Here is a 19,066-nt window from a genome sequence, read left to right on the forward strand (position 1 = left end):
TTAATAAGTATTTGTATCCAAGAGGGTTTAGCTCTCTGTAATGAATTAAAATTAAATAATCAAATTAAAAGACAGAATTTACTTGAGAGAAAACAATTAGGTAAATTTTGTGATCAATTTGGTATGGACCTACCTAATAAAGGTAAAAAGAAAATAATAGATAAAGACGAAAGACCTTATAGGAAGAAAAGACATTTGTCTGATAGACAAAAAGATAGAAAGAAGAAAAGAAAAGAAAGCCGTGAATTACGGAAAGCTGAAAATTATAAAGCTAAAAATAAAATAATTATTTGTAGAAAATGTAAAAAGCCAGGACATTATGCTAATCAATGTTGGGCTAAAAACAAAATTAATAATTTAGATATTGATGAAAATCTTAAAGATAAAATCAATAAAATAATAATGGATTCTAATCAGAATTCAGATAGTGAATCTGATAATAGTTTAGAATCTTATAATTCAGAAGAAATTTTAGATAATGATTACAGTTCTTCAGATCAAGAAGAATGTGATAATTGTATACAAGGAGAATCTTGTATCAATAATTTAAGTGATACTGATAATAAAAATGATGAGTTTTATAAACTTATGTCTCAATTTAAAGATTTAAATATTAATGTTTTAACTAATAATAATCTTTTAGAATTCCTTAAAATGATTAAGGATCCAGTATTAAAATCTACTATCATAGATCAAATGGAAAACACTGCTTCAACAAGTAGTGGAAATAATATAATTGTTAAACAAGAACAAGCTTATTCTATGAAAGAAGTAAAAAATATTTTACAACAAAAATATAGTAAACAGAATCCTGTTACTATACAAGATTTGGTAAAAGAGATTAATAATCTTAAAGAACAAATAAAAATTTTACATCAGAATAATAATCATTTGAGTTATCGTATCTCTGTTATTGAAAATAACAAAGAAGAATCTGATATTATTGATAATAATCAAAATATTTCATTTAATGATGATAATCATTTATCTGTTTTAAGTATGATTATATCTCAAAAATGGTATACAAATATTACTTTGTTAATTGATAATTCTTATAAAAAGAATTTCATTGCTATGATAGATAGTGGTGCAGATTTGAATGTTATACAGGAAGGATTAATTCCTACAAAATATTTTCATAAAACTACTCATTCTCTCTCTCATGCAGGAGGAGAACCTTTAGAAATAAATTATAAATTACCTAAAGCTTATATTTGCAAAGATAAAAACTGTATTCAAACCAGTTTTTTATTAGCAAAGGATATTTCTAGCCAATTAATACTTGGTTTACCTTTTATTTATCAAATATATCCTTTAAAGCATGTTGATGAAACAGGTATCATAGGAACTTATCAAGGTAATCCTATTTCTTTTCAGTTTATAACTAAACCTGTTCATAGAATTCTTAATGAATTACAAGAAAAGATTGATAGAAAAACTTTTCAAATTAATTCTTTAAAAGAAGAAGTTAAAATTCTAACTATAGATGGTGCATTAAAAAATCCTAAATTACAGGATAAGATTAAATTTATTTATAATAAATTTTCTTTAGAAATATGTAATGATCTTCCAAATGCTTTTTGGAATAGAAAGAAACATATAATCTCTCTTCCATATGAAGAAGATTTTAAGGAAATCAATATTCCTACTAAGGCTAGACCTTGTCAAATGAACTCTGAATATTTAGAGTTATGTAAAAAAGAAATTCATTCTTTATTAGAAAAAGGTTTAATAACACCTTCTCAATCTCCTTGGTCATGTACTGCTTTCTATGTTAATAAACATTCTGAGCAAGAAAGAGGAGTACCTAGATTAGTAATAAACTATAAACCCTTAAATAAGGTTTTAAAATGGATTAGGCATCCTATTCCTAATAAAAAAGATTTATTAGATAGATTAGTTAATGCAATCATATTTTCAAAATTTGATTTAAAATCAGGATTTTGGCAGATTCAAATACAAGAATCTGATAGATATAAAACTGCTTTTAATGTTCCTATAGGACATTATGAATGGACAGTAATGCCATTTGGACTTAAAAATGCCCCTTCAGAATTTCAACAAATTATGAATGATATTTTTTATCAGTATAGCAATTTTATAATTGTTTATATTGATGACATTTTGATATTTTCTAATGATATTGAATCTCATTTTAAACATTTAGAAATGTTTAAACATATTGTTATACAAAATGGTCTTGTTATTTCAAAATCTAAAATGATTTTATTTCAAACTAATATTAGATTTTTAGGTCATATGATTGAAAAAGGGAAAATTATTCCTATTCAAAGAAGTATAGAATTTGGATCAAAATTTCCTGATATTATAACTGATAAAACTCAGTTACAAAGATTTTTAGGAAGTTTAAATTATATTTCTCCTTATATTCAAAATCTTACTAAAGATTCTGCTATCTTATATGATAGACTTAAGAAAAATCCTTTACCCTGGACAGATAAGCATACTAAAGCTGTTCAGATTATAAAAGAAAAGGTTAAAAATCTTCCTTGTCTTATGTTAGCAAATCCCCAATGGGATAAAATTGTTGAAACAGATGCTTCTGATATAGGTTTTGGTGGAATTTTGAAACAAAAAGATCCCCAAACTAAACAGGAATATCTGATTCGTTTTTATTCTGGAAAATGGAATAATGCTCAAAAGAATTATTCTACAATAGCAAAAGAAATCTTAGCTATTGTTAGATGTATTTTAAAATTTCAAGATGATTTATATAATCAAAAGTTTATTATAAAAACAGATTGCAAATCAGCAAAATTTATGTTTAATAAAGATTTTAAACATGATGTGTCTAAGCAAATGTTTGCAAGATGGCAAGCTCATTTAGCTCCTTTTGATTTTGAAATTATTTACAAAAAAGGCGAGGATAATCACCTACCCGATTTTCTAACTCGTGAATATTTATCTTAATGTCTTTATTTACAGACATGTATTCTCGAGGTCGAGGAGAGTCCTCTTATAGAGGGCGAGGTGGTAGGGGAAAACCCCCTAATATCATAGTACAGCATGGCAAACAGAGGCTAATAGCCCAGAACTTATCTAGTTCATCAGCCAGTAATACTGAGCCAAATACAGAGTTATACAATGAGTTTCAAGAATTCTTGAAACAAAAACAGAAAAGTAATACTGATTCTCAAGCTTCAGCATCATATGCTAAAATCATTACAGATGATGACAATGATTCAGCTCTTTATACAGAGACAAAACATAGAGAATTAATTCTTCTTATAGAAGAAAAAGATACCCAATGGGAAAAAACTCCATGGACTATCATGGAAAGATACTTAACCAATACATCATATGTATATGGTGCTTATAAGCAAAGAGGATTTTATGAAAATCTTCTGTTATCCACAAAAAGTGTTGATATAACTCACTTTTTCAGTAATACTCAGCAGAAAGGAAGTTATAACTTCTCCAAGTTCATTATCAAAAAGATCATATCTATTGAAGAATGGGGTATATCTCCATTATTTGAAAAAGAATTTTATTCTGAGACTCATAAAATGAGTTTTAAATTCAATTTTTGGGATTATATTGAGAGTTTTAATAAAACTCTATTCTATGAAAATGAAAAAAGAAAGCATACATGGTTTTTAAAAATATGTGAAAATGTTTTCCATTATCCAATTCCTAATTGGTTTTTTACTTGGTGGAAAATATTTGGTCCATCAGCAAAAATTTTGCCTGAGGTTTTTATAAAACCAATGAATACTTGGTTAAATGTTTCTCCAAGAATTAAAAAATCATTTTCTGATCATTGGATTGACGGCAAGACTTTATGTCTGTTTTTTATGGAATTTGGAGTTTCATGGATCTGGAAATGGCAACCAGAGTATGGTTATACTGATGAAGGTATTCACTGCCTATGGAGAGTCAGCTCTATCAAATTTTGGGACAAATTATTACGTGAAGATCCAGAAACTGGAAAAATTTATGGCCATGAAACTCTTATACAAATGGAGGAAAAAATTTCTTCTTACCAGAAAGATCTACTGCATCAACAAGAAAAAGAAAAAGATGCAATGAGTCCATTTAAAATCTTGACTCAAAAATATTCAGAAATCTACTCCAAAGAGAAAATGGTAGAAATCTACATTGAAGAGATGAAGAAAGATCTTTATAAGAATATTGGATGTTCAGATTCAAAATCGGACAAATCTATGGCTTCTGAATCAAGTGAAAATCAATTCATTCATCTAATGCAAATGCAGGATGCTCAAGATCCAGAGGATGATATTCCTCAATTTTCGCAGATCAATGATATTTTTGAAAATCTCAAAAACTCATTAAAAGATAATATTAAAGATGATTAGGACATCTTTAATATTCTATGCAAGTGGTATATCACGACAACCGGTGGAATAGCACAAGTTGGTGGAATCTCACTATTTACTTTTTGACTTTTGTAACAATGTTACTGTTTGCTTTAATAAAGCAATTTACTGTTTATATTTTTAGTTTGAAATCCGGGGTTCATGTCCGGCTCTTTCATCTATATATAGGTTAGGTCTGTGTTTTTAGGAGAACACGGTCGAGTTTGCTCCCCTCTATTCCTCTCTTGTAAACAACCCTTCTTAATAAAAGCTTCCACTTATTCAATCAAGTTTGCTTCTTCTGATTACAATTCTGTAAGTTTACTGTTTTTATTTTCTATTTTTATTTACAGTTTTTAATTTTTATATTTCATATATTAGCCTGAATGACAGGCTAAAACATTTGTGTTAAATCATCCCATTACTAAACCATGATCTTTATTTATTTGTAACTTGGAATTAAATTGAAATGATAAAAGATTTCATTTAAATTTTAGAATTTAATGAAATATGAGGGTTAATGGTTGGACATAAGGTTTAAAGACGAACCAAGAAATAGTAAACACAAGGTTCGAAGTTAATTAAGAGGCATAAATTCATGTTGTAGCCCTTCAGCCTGCTTAGCCGAGAGATGGCGTTTAAGACGTTCATGGGTGATTTTTATGAATTTATGTTTCTGAAGTTGTCTTCGGGAAATCCTCTGTTGTTTAATTTCTCTGGTATATCTTTTATAATTCTTTTTATGTTTTGTAAAATTGCCATAGATGAACCTTATATTCATTTTTATTCTGGAAATTAAATACCTCCTTTTATTAGTTCAATGATTCGAATATGGTATATAGGCTGGAAACCAATAACCTCCATGTGTGCGAAAGCCACTAAGGAAAAATTTGGTAAAACGATGCCACGTATCAGATTCAATTCTTATTCCAAGCCTCAGATGGTATATATAATATATATATATAACTCAAATAGATTCATCATATACTTGAGTTGGACTCAATTGCAAGATCGAGCTACTCAAAGTCGATTAAACTGGGCTTGAGTTCGAGCTTGACAACCTTATTTGTACCCCTAAATCTGATCTCTAAAGTCTTTGTGTAAGAATTTTTTTTTAGAATTCGGTGTAAGAGAGTTGAAGGGGGACAGTGTGTGTCTTTTTGTCATCATTCATTTTTGGAAAATCAGAGAAAAAAGAGTTTGTTTTTTATTTTTTATTTTTTTTCCATTTCTTGAGAATCACTCCTCATTAATTCCACTTCTTTCTTCCTCGTGAAATTCACCGTTACCTGTTTAGATTTATCAATTCACACCTTTTTCATAGGAATCCCACCTCCTCAATCTTGTTGCGAATATGCCTACGTATATATATTTTTCATTAAAAAAATAGAAGTAAATTTTTTTCTCCAGATTTTTGTGAATTGGGTTTTGTTCGAACTCCCTGATGTGCGACAAAGTTTGAATCTTCGGCCAGCCCACATTTCAAATTTCATGATACAGGGAGATGCACATGTTGTGGTTAAAGACCACTGTTTGTGAACAAAATTCGTGTTATACTAGCTGCTTGAATCATCCGTGATGAATTCTTGGCGTCGAAATGAGGGTTAAATGGAGGGCGTTAGATCGGAGAGATTTGTAGAAAAAGTGCTGCCATTACAGGGGCATGCTACGCCGAGGACGAGATTGCAAGTTTGGTTTATTAGGGTGTGTTCTAGCATTTTAATATGGACGTGTTTGGTTCAACTTGTTACAGTTGGAGAGCTGTGGCACCCCCATTTGTTAGGCGGAATCCCGGGTTTCACGAAAATGTTGATTCGCGTTGAGGGATCTTTGCCTTCTTCCCCTCCGCCTCTAGTTCCTGCCAGTGAGTAGTCTTTTTTAGGTCTAAGCGGGTTGATTGTGGTTTTTGAGTTGATGCATTGTTTGCTTATTACTTGATTCTGTTGATTTAATCTCATTTGTTGCTGCTTTGCTATGTATGCAAGAACTGCAATGTAGAAGGATTTCAAAATTTTAAATGTGGTTTGGACTATGTGGCATAGTTCGCATGTGTAAGTTGTTTAACTTAACATAATATCTTGAAGGGAACTACACAAGCAATGGCTTTCTAAAAGTCTCTTGCAATGGAGGCTTGAATCAAATGCGATCCGCAGTAAGTTTTATACCTTTCTTTCTCAATATTTTACTTATTATGTTTCCTTTGTCTAATTAGCTGCCTGAAACATCAGATTTGTGATATGGTAACAGTTGCCCGGCTTTTAAATCTTACATTGGTTGTTCCTGAGCTTGATAAAGCGTCATTCTGGGCTGATCCCAGGTAGATATCGTGAAATGGAGTATTTTCTTTCATATATATTTCATTCATGCATTTAGAAACTAAGTGGTTTATTGTGCAGCAATTTTGAGGATATTTTTGATGTGAAACATTTCATCGATTCATTAAGAGATGAAGTTCGGATTATCAAGAGGTTACCAAAGAGATTTGGCCTGAGATATGGATATCAACCACTTGTGATGTCTCCAGTTAGCTGGTCAAGTGAGCGATACTACCTGCAACAGGTCAGTATAATTTGTATCATCACAAACATGTTTTAATTTCAGTCTGATTTTTTAATAAACCATGTGAAACTGGAATGTATTTGTTGTTTTCTTTGTTTAAATATAAAAGATTAGAGAGCTATGCCATCTTTGAACGAGTTATTTTTAAGTTCATTTTGGTTTGTATCTCATCTATGCATGCAGCAGCAAAGGGAAACAAAGTGATTTTTTTATTTTTTGAAGTTGTTTCTTGTTAAATATGATCAGTTGCAAGCAAAATATCGAATGCAGTTCAGATGCAAGTGATAACCTGAAAATTATTTTGATTTGGATTTCGAAAGTGCAGAATAGGGAACAATGATTTCATTTTGTTTATTATTAGCTTCAATATGGAAGCTCTTTACAAGATCAATTAAATCTGATGAGATCGATGTATGAGAAATTAAACATATTTGAATGTAAGAGAGAAGGGCTACATTTGAATTGTTAAATATCATATTTTAGTAGAGAGAAGAAATGTTGTGTTAGGAACAACAAACTAAAAATCGAAAAGAAAAGCAAATAAATGAAGACACACTGATGAGTAAATGAAAAAGAAAATCCACTCCTGTCTCAATAAAATTCATTTTACTTCTTCTGGAAGCTCGAATACAATTACAAAGCGTGACACAACACACATGTATATAGTAGCATCTTAGAGCTACATAAATTACAACAGAATTCCCAAATTACATTTCTTATAATTTTGTCTGTGGTTGCAGCCTGCCTTACAGTTCTTACTCCATAATTTGTTTGTCTTTACATGTTCCCTCTAGGGCTTATGATATGGGGCACAAATTGCTTAGAAAATTTATATCAATGTTACTTTAAGATATGTAACTTCTGTCTCTTCATGTTTTTCTCAGTAATCTTTTCACAAATTGGTAATATTGGACATTATTCATTTTTATGTATACACCATACAGCTTCTGCCTCTCTTTGAAATGCACAAGGTGATTCAATTTAACCGAACAGACTCACGGCTGGCAAATAATGGGATCCCTCTGGAGCTCCAGAGACTTAGATGTCGTGTCAATTTTCATGCATTAAAGTTCACGCATGAAATTGAGGCCCTGGGAAATAAGTTGATTCATATTATTCAACAGAAGGGACCTTATTTAGCGTTGCATTTGAGATATGAGATGGACATGCTGGCTTTCTCAGGTTGCACTCATGGCTGCACCGACGAGGAAGCAGAGAATCTCAAACAACTGAGGTAATTGCTTCTAGGAATTCAACCTTTATCCAGTAATTATATATGGATATACTTGTGAAAACAAAAGTCAAAAGATTTGTTTCTAAAACATCTCTTTCATGGTGATAGAAAAATTCACTTTTTAAAATGTGTTAATGTACCTGAGTGTCTTGTTTTGATCAAGGAAACTAGTACATATATCTTTTGGAAATTTGTTCTAAAACTCAAATATCATAAATACTATCCTAATAACGGTCACAGACTCGCAATACTTGAAAATGATGTTTCTCCACTTCTGCAACATTGCACTATACAGTCTTATGTAGATACTGTATTTTTGAATTATTCTACCATGTGTTTCGCTGTTTCTACTTAAATCCCATGAGGCCCCTGTAATCAAGGCCTCATATAGATGAGCTTTATACAATAAACAAACCGTTATATTTTGCAGAACTTGTTTATACGCCTGGCTAGACACTGTTCACAAATTGAGTGAGGGCCGGGGTGTTTTCTACTTCCTGATAGAGAAAGATTAATAAATGGGTAGGTTTGGCAGGATTTTAAAAAGAGAGAGAGAAGTCACGCGAGCTTAAGATTTACAGTCATTGATTTTGTGACTACTATTGAAATACTTCCATAATTTAATACTTCAAGATTGCTATTTTATCATCCAACAGTGAGCTTTCTACCATATTAAAATGTTTGAATCCATTCACGTGCTTTTGTTTCCAGACACCCTGATTAAAGTTCTCCAGAAATAAGTACAGCATTCAGGTCCATCATCTTGTCAATTTAATCTATTTCATGGCCAATAGATGGTGATTTTCATTCCAGGGAACTAAATAACCCCTTAGCATTCGGTGTTGTTGCAGTGGTTTGGTATGCTTATTAACTAAGTTTAATTTAGTCCAAGACCAGCCCTATCTAGTTGTGGCAGCTGCATCATCATTGCCTTTTGTCTCTCTTTCCCATAGTCTGGGTGGTTGGTATTATCCAGTTGTTTTTGCTTCGGAGGTCAGGACCAACTCTCTCTCTATACCTATTTCTATTATTTATACAAGTCTGGACTTCCTCGACTCCAGTCTTCACAAGGTTTTAATTTTAAGAGAACTTAAGGAAAATTGCTATTTAATGTGCAATGGCCACTCACTTGGGAATAAAGAACCCAGATACATGTGATGCTCGTTTTGGTATGGCAATGATGATGATACAAATCTTGATGTCTAAACTATGATATGGAATTTCTGAACGTACTTATCTTATTTCTGGGGGCTTTTAGCAATGTAATTTTGCAACTCGTTCTATTCCTCTTATCTCCTGGTGAAGTTGGTAATTCAGGTTCTCCAACCCCCACCCCTTCCTTTCCTTTCTTTTAGCTGCTTCATTTGATTTCTTGATGTCATTCTTGATTCAGGTATGCATTTCCTTGGTGGAGGGAGAAAGAAATAGTATCAGAAGAGAAAAGATCTCATGGCTTATGTCCTCTCACCCCTGAAGAGACAGCTTTGGTTTTGCAAGCATTGGATTTCGATAAAAAGATTCAGATCTATATTGCATCCGGTGAAATCTATGGTAATGAAAGGAGACTTGCAACACTAAGAGCTGCCTTTCCGAGGATTGTGAGTCACGCCATTTTCCACATCTTTTTTTTCTCCTAGTGCCTTAAATTAGTGCTCACATGAGTGTGTGAGGGGGAGTCATTTAGCAAAATGTAGATCATGATTTACCTTTCGTGCTCTTTTTCTATCGTTAAGTTTGTCATTTATCGAAAATGTTGCCATCATTGTTAATACAGTTGAAAAAGGAGATGCTGCTAGATCGTGAAGATTTGCGGCAATTCCAGAATCATTCGTCTCAAATGGCAGCTCTTGACTTCATGGTTTCTGTTGCCAGCGATATTTTTGTTCCCACATATGATGGAAATATGGCAAGAATCGTGGAAGGTCATCGTAGGTAACCAGTTTGAAGTTTGAAATAATGGATATAATACTCTTAATGAGATTAATTTGAAACCATCTCCAAGGATATTTCTCATCCCTTCTTTTGCAGGTATCATGGGTTCAAAAAGACATTCCAACTGAATCGTACCAAACTTGTTGAATTGTTGGATTTACATCAAAATGGAACTTTATCATGGGACGAATTTTCCTTCGCTGTTCGGCAGGCACATGAAAAAAGAACGGGTCAGCCAATTCCTAGAAGAGTTATTGCAGACAAGCCTAAAGAAGAAGAGTATTTCTATGCAAATCCGCAAGAATGTCTATGTGAAGGTACGGGGTGTGGGTACTCATCCAGCCCTGGCAATACAACCACAATATAGTCCCGTGAAACACGTCTGAAATTTCGAAGATATTCAGAAACTCGACCTGCATATGTGCATTTAGTGGCGAAATGAAAGAAATGAAATCCCCTTTTATAAGCCAAGCTAGAATGACATGGACATCAAAGGCGCTCGAATTCATTTTAGGAATTAGCAAGATGTTTGATTGAATGTTCTTGCCGGGCATGGAAGAAGGCAAAAAAAGGGATAAGATGATTCAAGGATTTAGTGCCGGTAGTCATTTTGTTAATTGTGTTTTTGCTTTACTTTTCCCCTATTTGTTGAAGCAGTGTACCACCTTGATACCACAGCTATATTATACACTAGTTTCCTTGTAATCTGTATCACGAGAAAGTCACGTGCAGAACTAACCCATTCATCGAAAGGATGTGTTACGAATAAACATAAATTTTACTTTTTATTCGATTATTCGGGTCTGGTATATTGAGACATGGATTCCCTTTTTGACATTCACGATGTACATTTGGCACCTGTTAACAATAGGCAGTACATAACCACTCAAAGCAAAAACTATCTTAAAATTCCCTAATCTGTGTAACTATTTTACAAGAAGTAGAACTCAATACAACCCAAAAGAAACTTCCTGCTATCTCTGGTTTCAATCCCCATTTCTTCAATAAATTACCAAAATGTGCTGTGAAATGCTTCTGCAGTTCCTCAGAAATCTTGTCACAAATTTGCGCATGCATACATAAAGTTCGCTCTTTTGGAGAAATCATTAGATTCCATAAGAAAATCGGTGTTATCCCCTTTTACTTTGGTTCCCAGAAGATTATATCACCTTGCTCCCCTACCAGACCGAGATCTTCAAGTCTCCTTTCCTGGTAATATTCCAGTACATCTAATTCCAACTCCATTTCCTTGAAGACATCATAAATTTGTGGTAAGACCATCTCCAACCTACTGCACTACATTCTGCACTATATTCTGCACTACAATAGTGTAACACTAAATTCATCTCCAACCTATCTACACTACATTCTACACTAAAAAAGAATATTCTCAGAATATTCTTATAATATTAATTTTAATTCAATAATAACTATTTATAATTCCATTACACAATTATACATAATAAATATAATTATATTATTTCATTATTTATTAGAAAATCGATTAATTATTTTATATAAATAAAATAATTATTTAATGATACAAATATTTTATTTCAATATAATCATTGAAAACGATATAAATATTTATTTCAAGAATAAAATACAATACAAGCATAACATTATATATAAGTTAAAAAACATTGAAAATGATACAAATATTTATTTTAAGAAATAAATACGATACAAGCACAATATTAAATATTAGAATTACTATATTCTTCCCATAAGTGCTCAATTAACGCATTTCGTAGTTCATAGTGAGCATCTCTGTTTTTTATTTTCTTATACCGAGAGAGAAATTCTTCGAATCTTGTACTTTCGTCATTGACCACCATTTCCACATCGGCAAGCGGTGCTTCCCTTGCATCTTCAATTGGTGCACTGAGGTCACGTTCATCTTCAATAATCATTTTGTGCATGATAATGCATGCTGTCATTATATCATGCAAATTGTTTTTACGCCACGAACGTGCTGGATTTGCCACGATTGCAAATCGAGATTGAAGAACACCAAATGCTCGCTCCACATCTTTCCTACACGACTCTTGTTTCATAGCAAAATATCTTTTTTTCGGTCCAAGTGGATTACTGATAGTTTGCACAATAGTTGACCACTTTGGATAGATACCATCTGCTAGGTAATAGTCAGTATTATATTCTTTGCCATAAATAGTATAATTGGCAGTAGAAGCAATGCCTTGAGCCAAATTTGAAAATATATTAGAAGCCTCTAAAACATTGATGTCATTATTTGATCCAGGCATACCAAAATATGCGTGCCATATCCAAAGATCATAATCGGCCACTGCTTCTAAAATAATTGTTGGAGACCCACTTCGACTTGAATATTGCCCAGCCCAAGCAGTAGGACAGTTCTTCCACTTCCAATGCATACAATCCAGACTTCCCAACATTCCTGGAAAGCCTCGTTGTTTACCAATATGCAAGAGTCGAGCAACATCGTTGGCTGTTGGAGCTCGTAAGTACTGGGCTCCAAAAACTTCCACCACTTCTCGACAAAACCGTTGCAAGCATTCAATTGCAGTTGACTCTCCTATTTTGATGTATTCATCGGTTGCATCCGCGGCCATGGCATATGCTAACATTCGAATTGCAGCTGTTGCTTTCTGATTAGTTGATAACCCTAGTCGTCCCAAGCCATCACTGCGCTGTATGAAGTAGCTATCATGATTCTTGACACCATCCACAATGTGAAGGAATAGATGACGAGACATCCGAAATCGTAGTCGAAAAATACCTTCATGAAATCTGGGATTTTCAGCAAAATAGTCGTTGAACAAATTCTGATCGGCTATTTCTCTATCGCGGTGAATTACAATGTGACCTGGAATGGATCCTCTTCTCGGACCTTCGTTAACTTGTTTATTGATGTAGGTGTGTAGTATCGTATTGCGTGCATGAATATGGCTAATGATTGCTCCTTGAATCTCATCAATGGCTTTATCGATGATCAAATAATTAGTTATTTCATCTTCATTATCGGATAATGACGATGAGCCTGATGAAGAATTCATTTTTTTTTAATATAAATTGTTTGAAAAATGTATACCACGAATTAGAGTTTATATAGAATTTATTACGATAATATGGATGAGATTTCCTATCTCGAAATCTTTCCATCCATAGAATTAGATTTCATTAGATAAGGAATCTCATCCAATGGCATATATCTCTTACCATGTGACTCAACGGTCACGAGGAAGGCAGAACTGCAATTTGAGTTTGTCCACTAGTTATTAATGAATAAAGAAAGGTATATAGTAATAGAATTTGGTGTTTGATAAAAGAATTCTACCTGTCAGGCATTTGTTTTTGGTGATCTCATCCTTGTACCATCCGTAGGATTAGATTTTGGTAATCTCATCCGACGGATGGCACACAGATGAGATTTCAGAGCCTGATATCCATCGAAATCTAATCAAACGACTATCATTTCTTTTGCATATTTTCTAAAGATAATCCGAAATACTATAAATAGTAACATCTATATTCAAAACATATCAATACACCTATAAGCATATTAGCGAAAGATAGATGGAAGAAAGTTCAAGAAAGAACTACACCGTTGATGAAGATAAGTTTTTGTGTCATATTTATCTTGATGTTTCACAGGATCCCATTATAGGTATAAGTCAATCGAGAACTCAATTCTGGTCTCGGGTTGCTGAGAAATACAACAAAGAAAGAAGAAGTGATTTACATCCACGACCTCAAAGATCAGTTGAGAAGCGCATGGGAAACATCCTCACTTCTGTTGCCCGTATGAGAGGATGCATTCGACAAATTGAAAACCTCAAGCCTAGTGGTGCATCTGAACAAGATATCGTAAGTTATTTTTTTAAAAAAAGTTATGAGTCATTCACATTCAAATTTCTTAACTAATTTTTAATGGTTTTTATGTAGATGAACCGCGCAAAAGTACTGTATATACAAGACAGTAAAGATAACAAACCATTTTCATTTGATCATGTGTGGGATATTGTGAAGGATTGTGAAAAACTTTCAGGAGATAAAATTTCGATAACCAAAAAATCTAAACTACGTGCTACTAATCTGGATACTTCACAGTCTGATACTCCAGCTGAAGAATCGCCACAATCAGGTTCACCTAGCTTCTCTGCATTTGCAATACATTTAAATGACGACAATATTGATGACAGTTTTCAAAGACCAATTGGAGTGAAAAAAGCCAAATTGAAGAAGAAAAGAGATGAAGATATTTCTCAAATTCAGCGTACAATGGAAGAACAACATCGCGAACTTTTGGATGTTTTGAAACAAGGAACCGTTGAAAGACAACAAAATTATGACCTTCAAAGGATGAGACTTCAACAAGAGGAAAGAAAAATGGAGGATAGAATTTTATACAAAGATTTGAGCAAAATCATTGATCCAAATTTGCGTGAATACACTAGAACTCAACAAGAAAAGATTTTGCAAAAGAGACTTCAAGCTGAAAATCGAGACAACTTTGGATCTTATTTTGGCGATATTGGAGGATCAGGATCTGGTTTACCAGATTACTAAATATCATTTAATAAATTTTATTGTTTGTATCGTAATTTTGTTGTTTGTTTGTTGTTGTTTTTAAAATTATTTCGTATTATGTTGTAAAATGTATCATTTTAATGTACTAGTAATATAATTGGTTGTTTATTAAATTAATTTAATATCTATTTAATTTTAAAAAAAAATTTTAAAAAAATTTAAATTAATATTTAAGTTTCAAGAGGAAATTATTTTAAAAATTTAAAAAATAAAAATATTAATTATATAATTAATATATAATAAAATATTAAATATTTATAATTATTTAAAAACAAATAAAAAAATTTAAAAAAAAATAAAAGAGATGTGGCGCAGCACTTTGTACTGCGCCACATCTAGAGTGGGTTTTAGGACAACTCCAGTCCAGCACCATTTTTGGTGCTGGATTGGAGTGAAAAACCTTGCTCCACAATGGAGTTGAAACCGTGCTCCACAATGGAGCAACTCCATTGTGGAGCAAGGGTTGGAGTTGCTCTAATACCCTTCTCTCTCCTAATCTTACACCAACTGCTATTTGAAGCCTTGTACCAAGATCCTTCAGCTATTCATCCTGTAATTTGCTTGATTATTTTATCTCTTCGATGGTCGTATAATAACCAGATAACGCATTCACATCTTCGGCAAACCGTTTGAAATATTAGTGTTACAGTAGATATCTTCAAACCAACGGTTGGCTATGGAATTCATTGACTCAAGTGAAATAAACAATCTTTATTTTAATATAATTTAACTTTTTATGGTTTCATTTTACTTTATCTGTATACCTATGCAATCAGCATTAATAAACTCATTGATTATACTTGAATACAAATGAATCGTAATTCGATCTTGAAACTCATTTGTAAACACTACATATTCTAAATTCGTTCCTAGTCAATTCAGCCGCCTAAAATAAGGATAAAGACCGCTTGAGCTTGAGACTCGCATATGTGATGTTGTGTACCGTGTTTCATGGTAAGGGCATATAGACGTCCATTCATGCAGATAGGTAACCGTACGATGATTGTACCGAACAACCCCTCCCTCGGACTTTCCAAGTGGTTATCATTCATCGAGAGAAAAAGTTCGCGGTTGTGATTGTACATGATTAGTCCTTATGACCCGAGAGAACACTGAGGCTCTACATACTAGGATTGTGATTTGACTCGTTTACCGACTCCGCGGGGGTCACAAGGTGGCGAGGTTAGGTGCAATTGCGAAATGTGTAGGAGCCAGTGTATTGTAGTCGTGGATTCATCTCTCACTTACGGGTGTAGATATCCTATGTGATCTAACGAAATAGTAGTACATGAAATATCTGGTCAGAGTGTGAGATTACATCAGGGAAATAGTTCTCTAGTTGTACATACGATGAAACTATGAATATTTTATGATTGTATCACATAGCTATCAAATTTAATATGCAACCCCTCGATGAACCAATAGTTGCAGATTCGATCGAGATGTATGAGATAAAGGGACCGTACTGTATGTTAATCATAACCAACTGATTTTTGCAGGCACTATCAGTAATACTTAGGGAATCATGGAGCGATGCTACTAGACACTCTTACCATGATTCGATGAGTTTTATCAGAAAATGATTCCTGACATTCTTATGATCAAATGTTGGTGTATGGAATGAGACAAATTAGGGTAAGTTCGAATAAAAGATTATGTCATGAATCACAAAGAGTTGTGAACCCACGGCTAGCTGCATCCCTGAACCATTGAAGGTCACACAAGCACATGATCATTTTGTTCCCGTTGAGAATAAATTCAAAGAGTTGAATTTATATAAAATTATGATATAGTAAATTCAAGGAGTTGAATTTATGATAATTAAATTTTGAGAGAATAAATTCAAAGAGTTGAATTTACGAAATAGTAAATTCAAGAAGTTGAATTTATGATATTTAAAATTCGGAGAGAATAAATTCAAGAAATTGAATTTATAAAATTTGAGAATTTAAATTATTAAACTCACAAGTTGAATTTATTAAATATTAAATTAAATGTAGTGAGAAGTATGTTTAATGAGCTTGTAGGAGTACAAATCTAATATACTAAATAATTAAAGTTTTATTGGACTTTGATATAATTAATTAAACTAGTTGGACTGGTTCAATTAATTAATCAAGCTCATTAATGTTAATTATGGAACATAAATCTATAATTAAGGTAATTAGTTTAAGGCTTTTGTTTTAAGGAATGAGAGCTATAACCCTAGCCTCCATTCTCTTCCTTGCAATCTTCGAAAATTTCACTCCCTTCTCTCCAAAAATTCGGCCACTTCAATTTTTCAAGGTTTTGAGCCACCTCTCAATTTTTGCTCTCCAACGTGAAAAATATCTTCTATACTTTCTAGTCCAAGTTAGAAAAGGAACAAGTAATTCAGCCGTAGACCGGATTAGGAGATTGAATAAAGAAGATTTTGAAGAAAGTTCATAGGAAATGCAAAAAGATCTACATCCGCTAATACCGGAATAGTTGGTGTCGAGTGATTTAGTCACAAAGGTAAATTATAAACTCCCTATGTATGTTCTTTTAACTTAAACCATACGAGTGTCCAAGATAATATTTTGAATGTCAAAATAAACTTTTTAAACTTACGCTGCGTTTTGGACACGAGAAAACCGATAACCCAACAGTCGTATCAGAGCTGGGTTCTCTATATCGTAACAACCCATTTTGATTAGGACTTATCATTAACTAAATCGAAACTTTTAATGATCTCACAACAACTTATGATTGTTTAAGAACCTTCAATTTACTAGAAACAACAACACAATCCAACAATTATCTTTGATTACTTGAGTTGGTATAGTAGCACAAATTGATCCTTAGATGATCTGATACAATCTGATAAGCATATGCTTAGATGAACAGCTTGATATATGATAGCTTGAGTTGGTCCAATGGTCAGAAGTCTTATAATAAAAAGAAATTGGCAGTTGGACCTCAGAAAATAACTCGATGATGTTATTGTCATTTTCAAAACTTATGGTGATTTATATTATAACAGATTGTCCTATGTCAATACCTTTGTGAACCGGTATGTTCCCATCCGCACCAATTTTCTCTGTGTTTTTTTCTCGTTTTCGATAAGAGTACATTTTGTATGAACCGTTTACTTTAAAAAAAAATCTATTTATGTTGCGAGAAATTTATCTGACATGACTTAAAATAGTTAGGCTCTGTTTGGAAAAATATTTTGAAAATGTTTTACGAGTGAAAAAAACTTAAAGGATATGTTTGAATAAGATTTTTGTAAAATATTTTTTAAAAATATTTTCAAAAAAGTGTTATCAAAATATAATGTTTAAAGAACAATTGAGATATGTTTTTTTTGATGTTTTTATAAATGAGACAATAATGAAAATCAAAATATATTATTTTTAATTGTAAATAATTTTTATAAAATAGTTGTCTAAATACATATTTGTTCTTAAAACAACTTTTAAAACTTTCTATAAAGTTTTTGTAGAAACGGTTTATAAATCTTTTATTGTCTTGTCTAATGACTCAAAATGACATACTTTTTAATATATAAATACTTGGTGAGAANATATATTCCTGGAAGATTTTTCAAATGGAATCATGTGGCTTAATTAAGACTCAGTAATATTTCAGGTAGATTCTGTATGTGCTGTCCCGATCGATGCATGATTTTTTTCAAAAATAACGTTACAACAAAAATCGTGCGTTCGGTTGGAAAAAAAATAGATTTTTTTATTCAAAAACTTTGAATAAAAAATAGGAATGCTAGAAATATATGTTAATATAAGACAAGAAAAGTTTTTAACCCATGAAATCTATTATTACGTGTTTTAAATTAGTGCCTTACATGACCTTTAATGTATTAGTATTTTCAAAAAGTTGGCAATTTTTTTTTATTTGTTACAAAAATTCAAAAGACAGAAACTTTGATTATTCAGATTAACTTTATGGGTCAATCACAACGTTTGTACAGAACTAGTCATTGCTTCTTCTTTTTTTTTTTTTTTTTTTTTTTTTTTTTTAAGTTGTGTTCTTTTCTTTTTCTATAATTCTGGTTATTTATGTCATAAAAATTAGATCTTGGTCTTATATTTTTTAAATTTTGACAATTTTAATCATTTTTCATTGAAAGTATTGATGTAACGCTACACACGTAAACATTACGTCGACGTTAGGTAAATGACATATCAACCTCGATCACATACGGAAAAAAATGACCAAAATTATATTAAAAAAACAAAGACGTCAAAATAAAAACTGAAATTTGACTACATATTAGATAAAAATCGTAAAGACAGAAATATAAATAACAAAAATTTCAATTTTTTCTATATATTTTAATACTAATTTTGATATCATCATATGTTTTTTTTGGTTTATTTAATATAAGATATACCTTTACTTTATTTAATATTTGATGTTGAATAAAACTCCACTACAATAAATGATCTAT

At 32.0% G+C, this 19,066-nt stretch overlaps 2 protein-coding genes across 4 annotated transcripts; both read left to right on the plus strand.

Annotated features, from left to right (window-relative positions):
- Window positions 1–5,498: 5,498 nt before the first annotated feature.
- Window positions 5,499–10,855, plus strand: LOC140978994 (rhamnogalacturonan I rhamnosyltransferase 1-like). 3 transcript variants are annotated; one of them, XM_073444335.1, is made up of 8 exons: window positions 5,499–6,201; window positions 6,422–6,489; window positions 6,566–6,654; window positions 6,734–6,896; window positions 7,841–8,130; window positions 9,524–9,728; window positions 9,905–10,062; window positions 10,274–10,855. In XM_073444335.1, the coding sequence occupies exons 1-8, from the start codon at window positions 5,946–5,948 to the stop codon at window positions 10,446–10,448; spliced, it is 1,404 nt and encodes a 467-aa protein (XP_073300436.1). In that variant the 5' UTR covers window positions 5,499–5,945; the 3' UTR covers window positions 10,449–10,855. The 3 variants fall into 3 exon arrangements, 2 of the variants coding, with proteins under 2 accessions (XP_073300436.1, XP_073300434.1); XR_012175693.1 differs by having other exon boundaries at window positions 5,500–6,201; window positions 9,905–10,158; window positions 10,274–10,364; XM_073444333.1 differs by having other exon boundaries at window positions 5,501–6,201; window positions 10,159–10,849.
- Window positions 10,856–13,401: 2,546 nt separating this feature from the next.
- Window positions 13,402–14,929, plus strand: LOC140978996 (uncharacterized). Its single transcript, XM_073444336.1, has 2 exons — window positions 13,402–13,911; window positions 13,990–14,929. The coding sequence occupies exons 1-2, from the start codon at window positions 13,621–13,623 to the stop codon at window positions 14,611–14,613; spliced, it is 915 nt and encodes a 304-aa protein (XP_073300437.1). The 5' UTR covers window positions 13,402–13,620; the 3' UTR covers window positions 14,614–14,929.
- The last annotated feature ends 4,137 nt before the right edge of the window (window positions 14,930–19,066 follow it).

Source organism: Primulina huaijiensis, chromosome 6 (genome assembly GCF_012295235.1).
Source record: "Primulina huaijiensis isolate GDHJ02 chromosome 6, ASM1229523v2, whole genome shotgun sequence".
Taxonomy (NCBI): domain Eukaryota; kingdom Viridiplantae; phylum Streptophyta; class Magnoliopsida; order Lamiales; family Gesneriaceae; genus Primulina; species Primulina huaijiensis.

Excerpts from the sequence above, each read along its gene's own strand:
- LOC140978994 (XM_073444333.1), top strand. The coding sequence starts at position 5,946 with ATGGAGGGCGTTAGATCGGAGAGATTTGTAGAAAAAGTGCTGCCATTA. Across the intron at positions 6,490-6,565 it reads TGAATCAAATGCGATCCGCA|ATTTGTGATATGGTAACAGT; the intron begins GTAAGTTTTATA and ends CTGAAACATCAG. Across the intron at positions 6,897-7,840 it reads AGCGATACTACCTGCAACAG|CTTCTGCCTCTCTTTGAAAT; the intron begins GTCAGTATAATT and ends TACACCATACAG.
- LOC140978996 (XM_073444336.1), top strand. The coding sequence starts at position 13,621 with ATGGAAGAAAGTTCAAGAAAGAACTACACCGTTGATGAAGATAAGTTT. Across the intron at positions 13,912-13,989 it reads GTGCATCTGAACAAGATATC|ATGAACCGCGCAAAAGTACT; the intron begins GTAAGTTATTTT and ends GTTTTTATGTAG.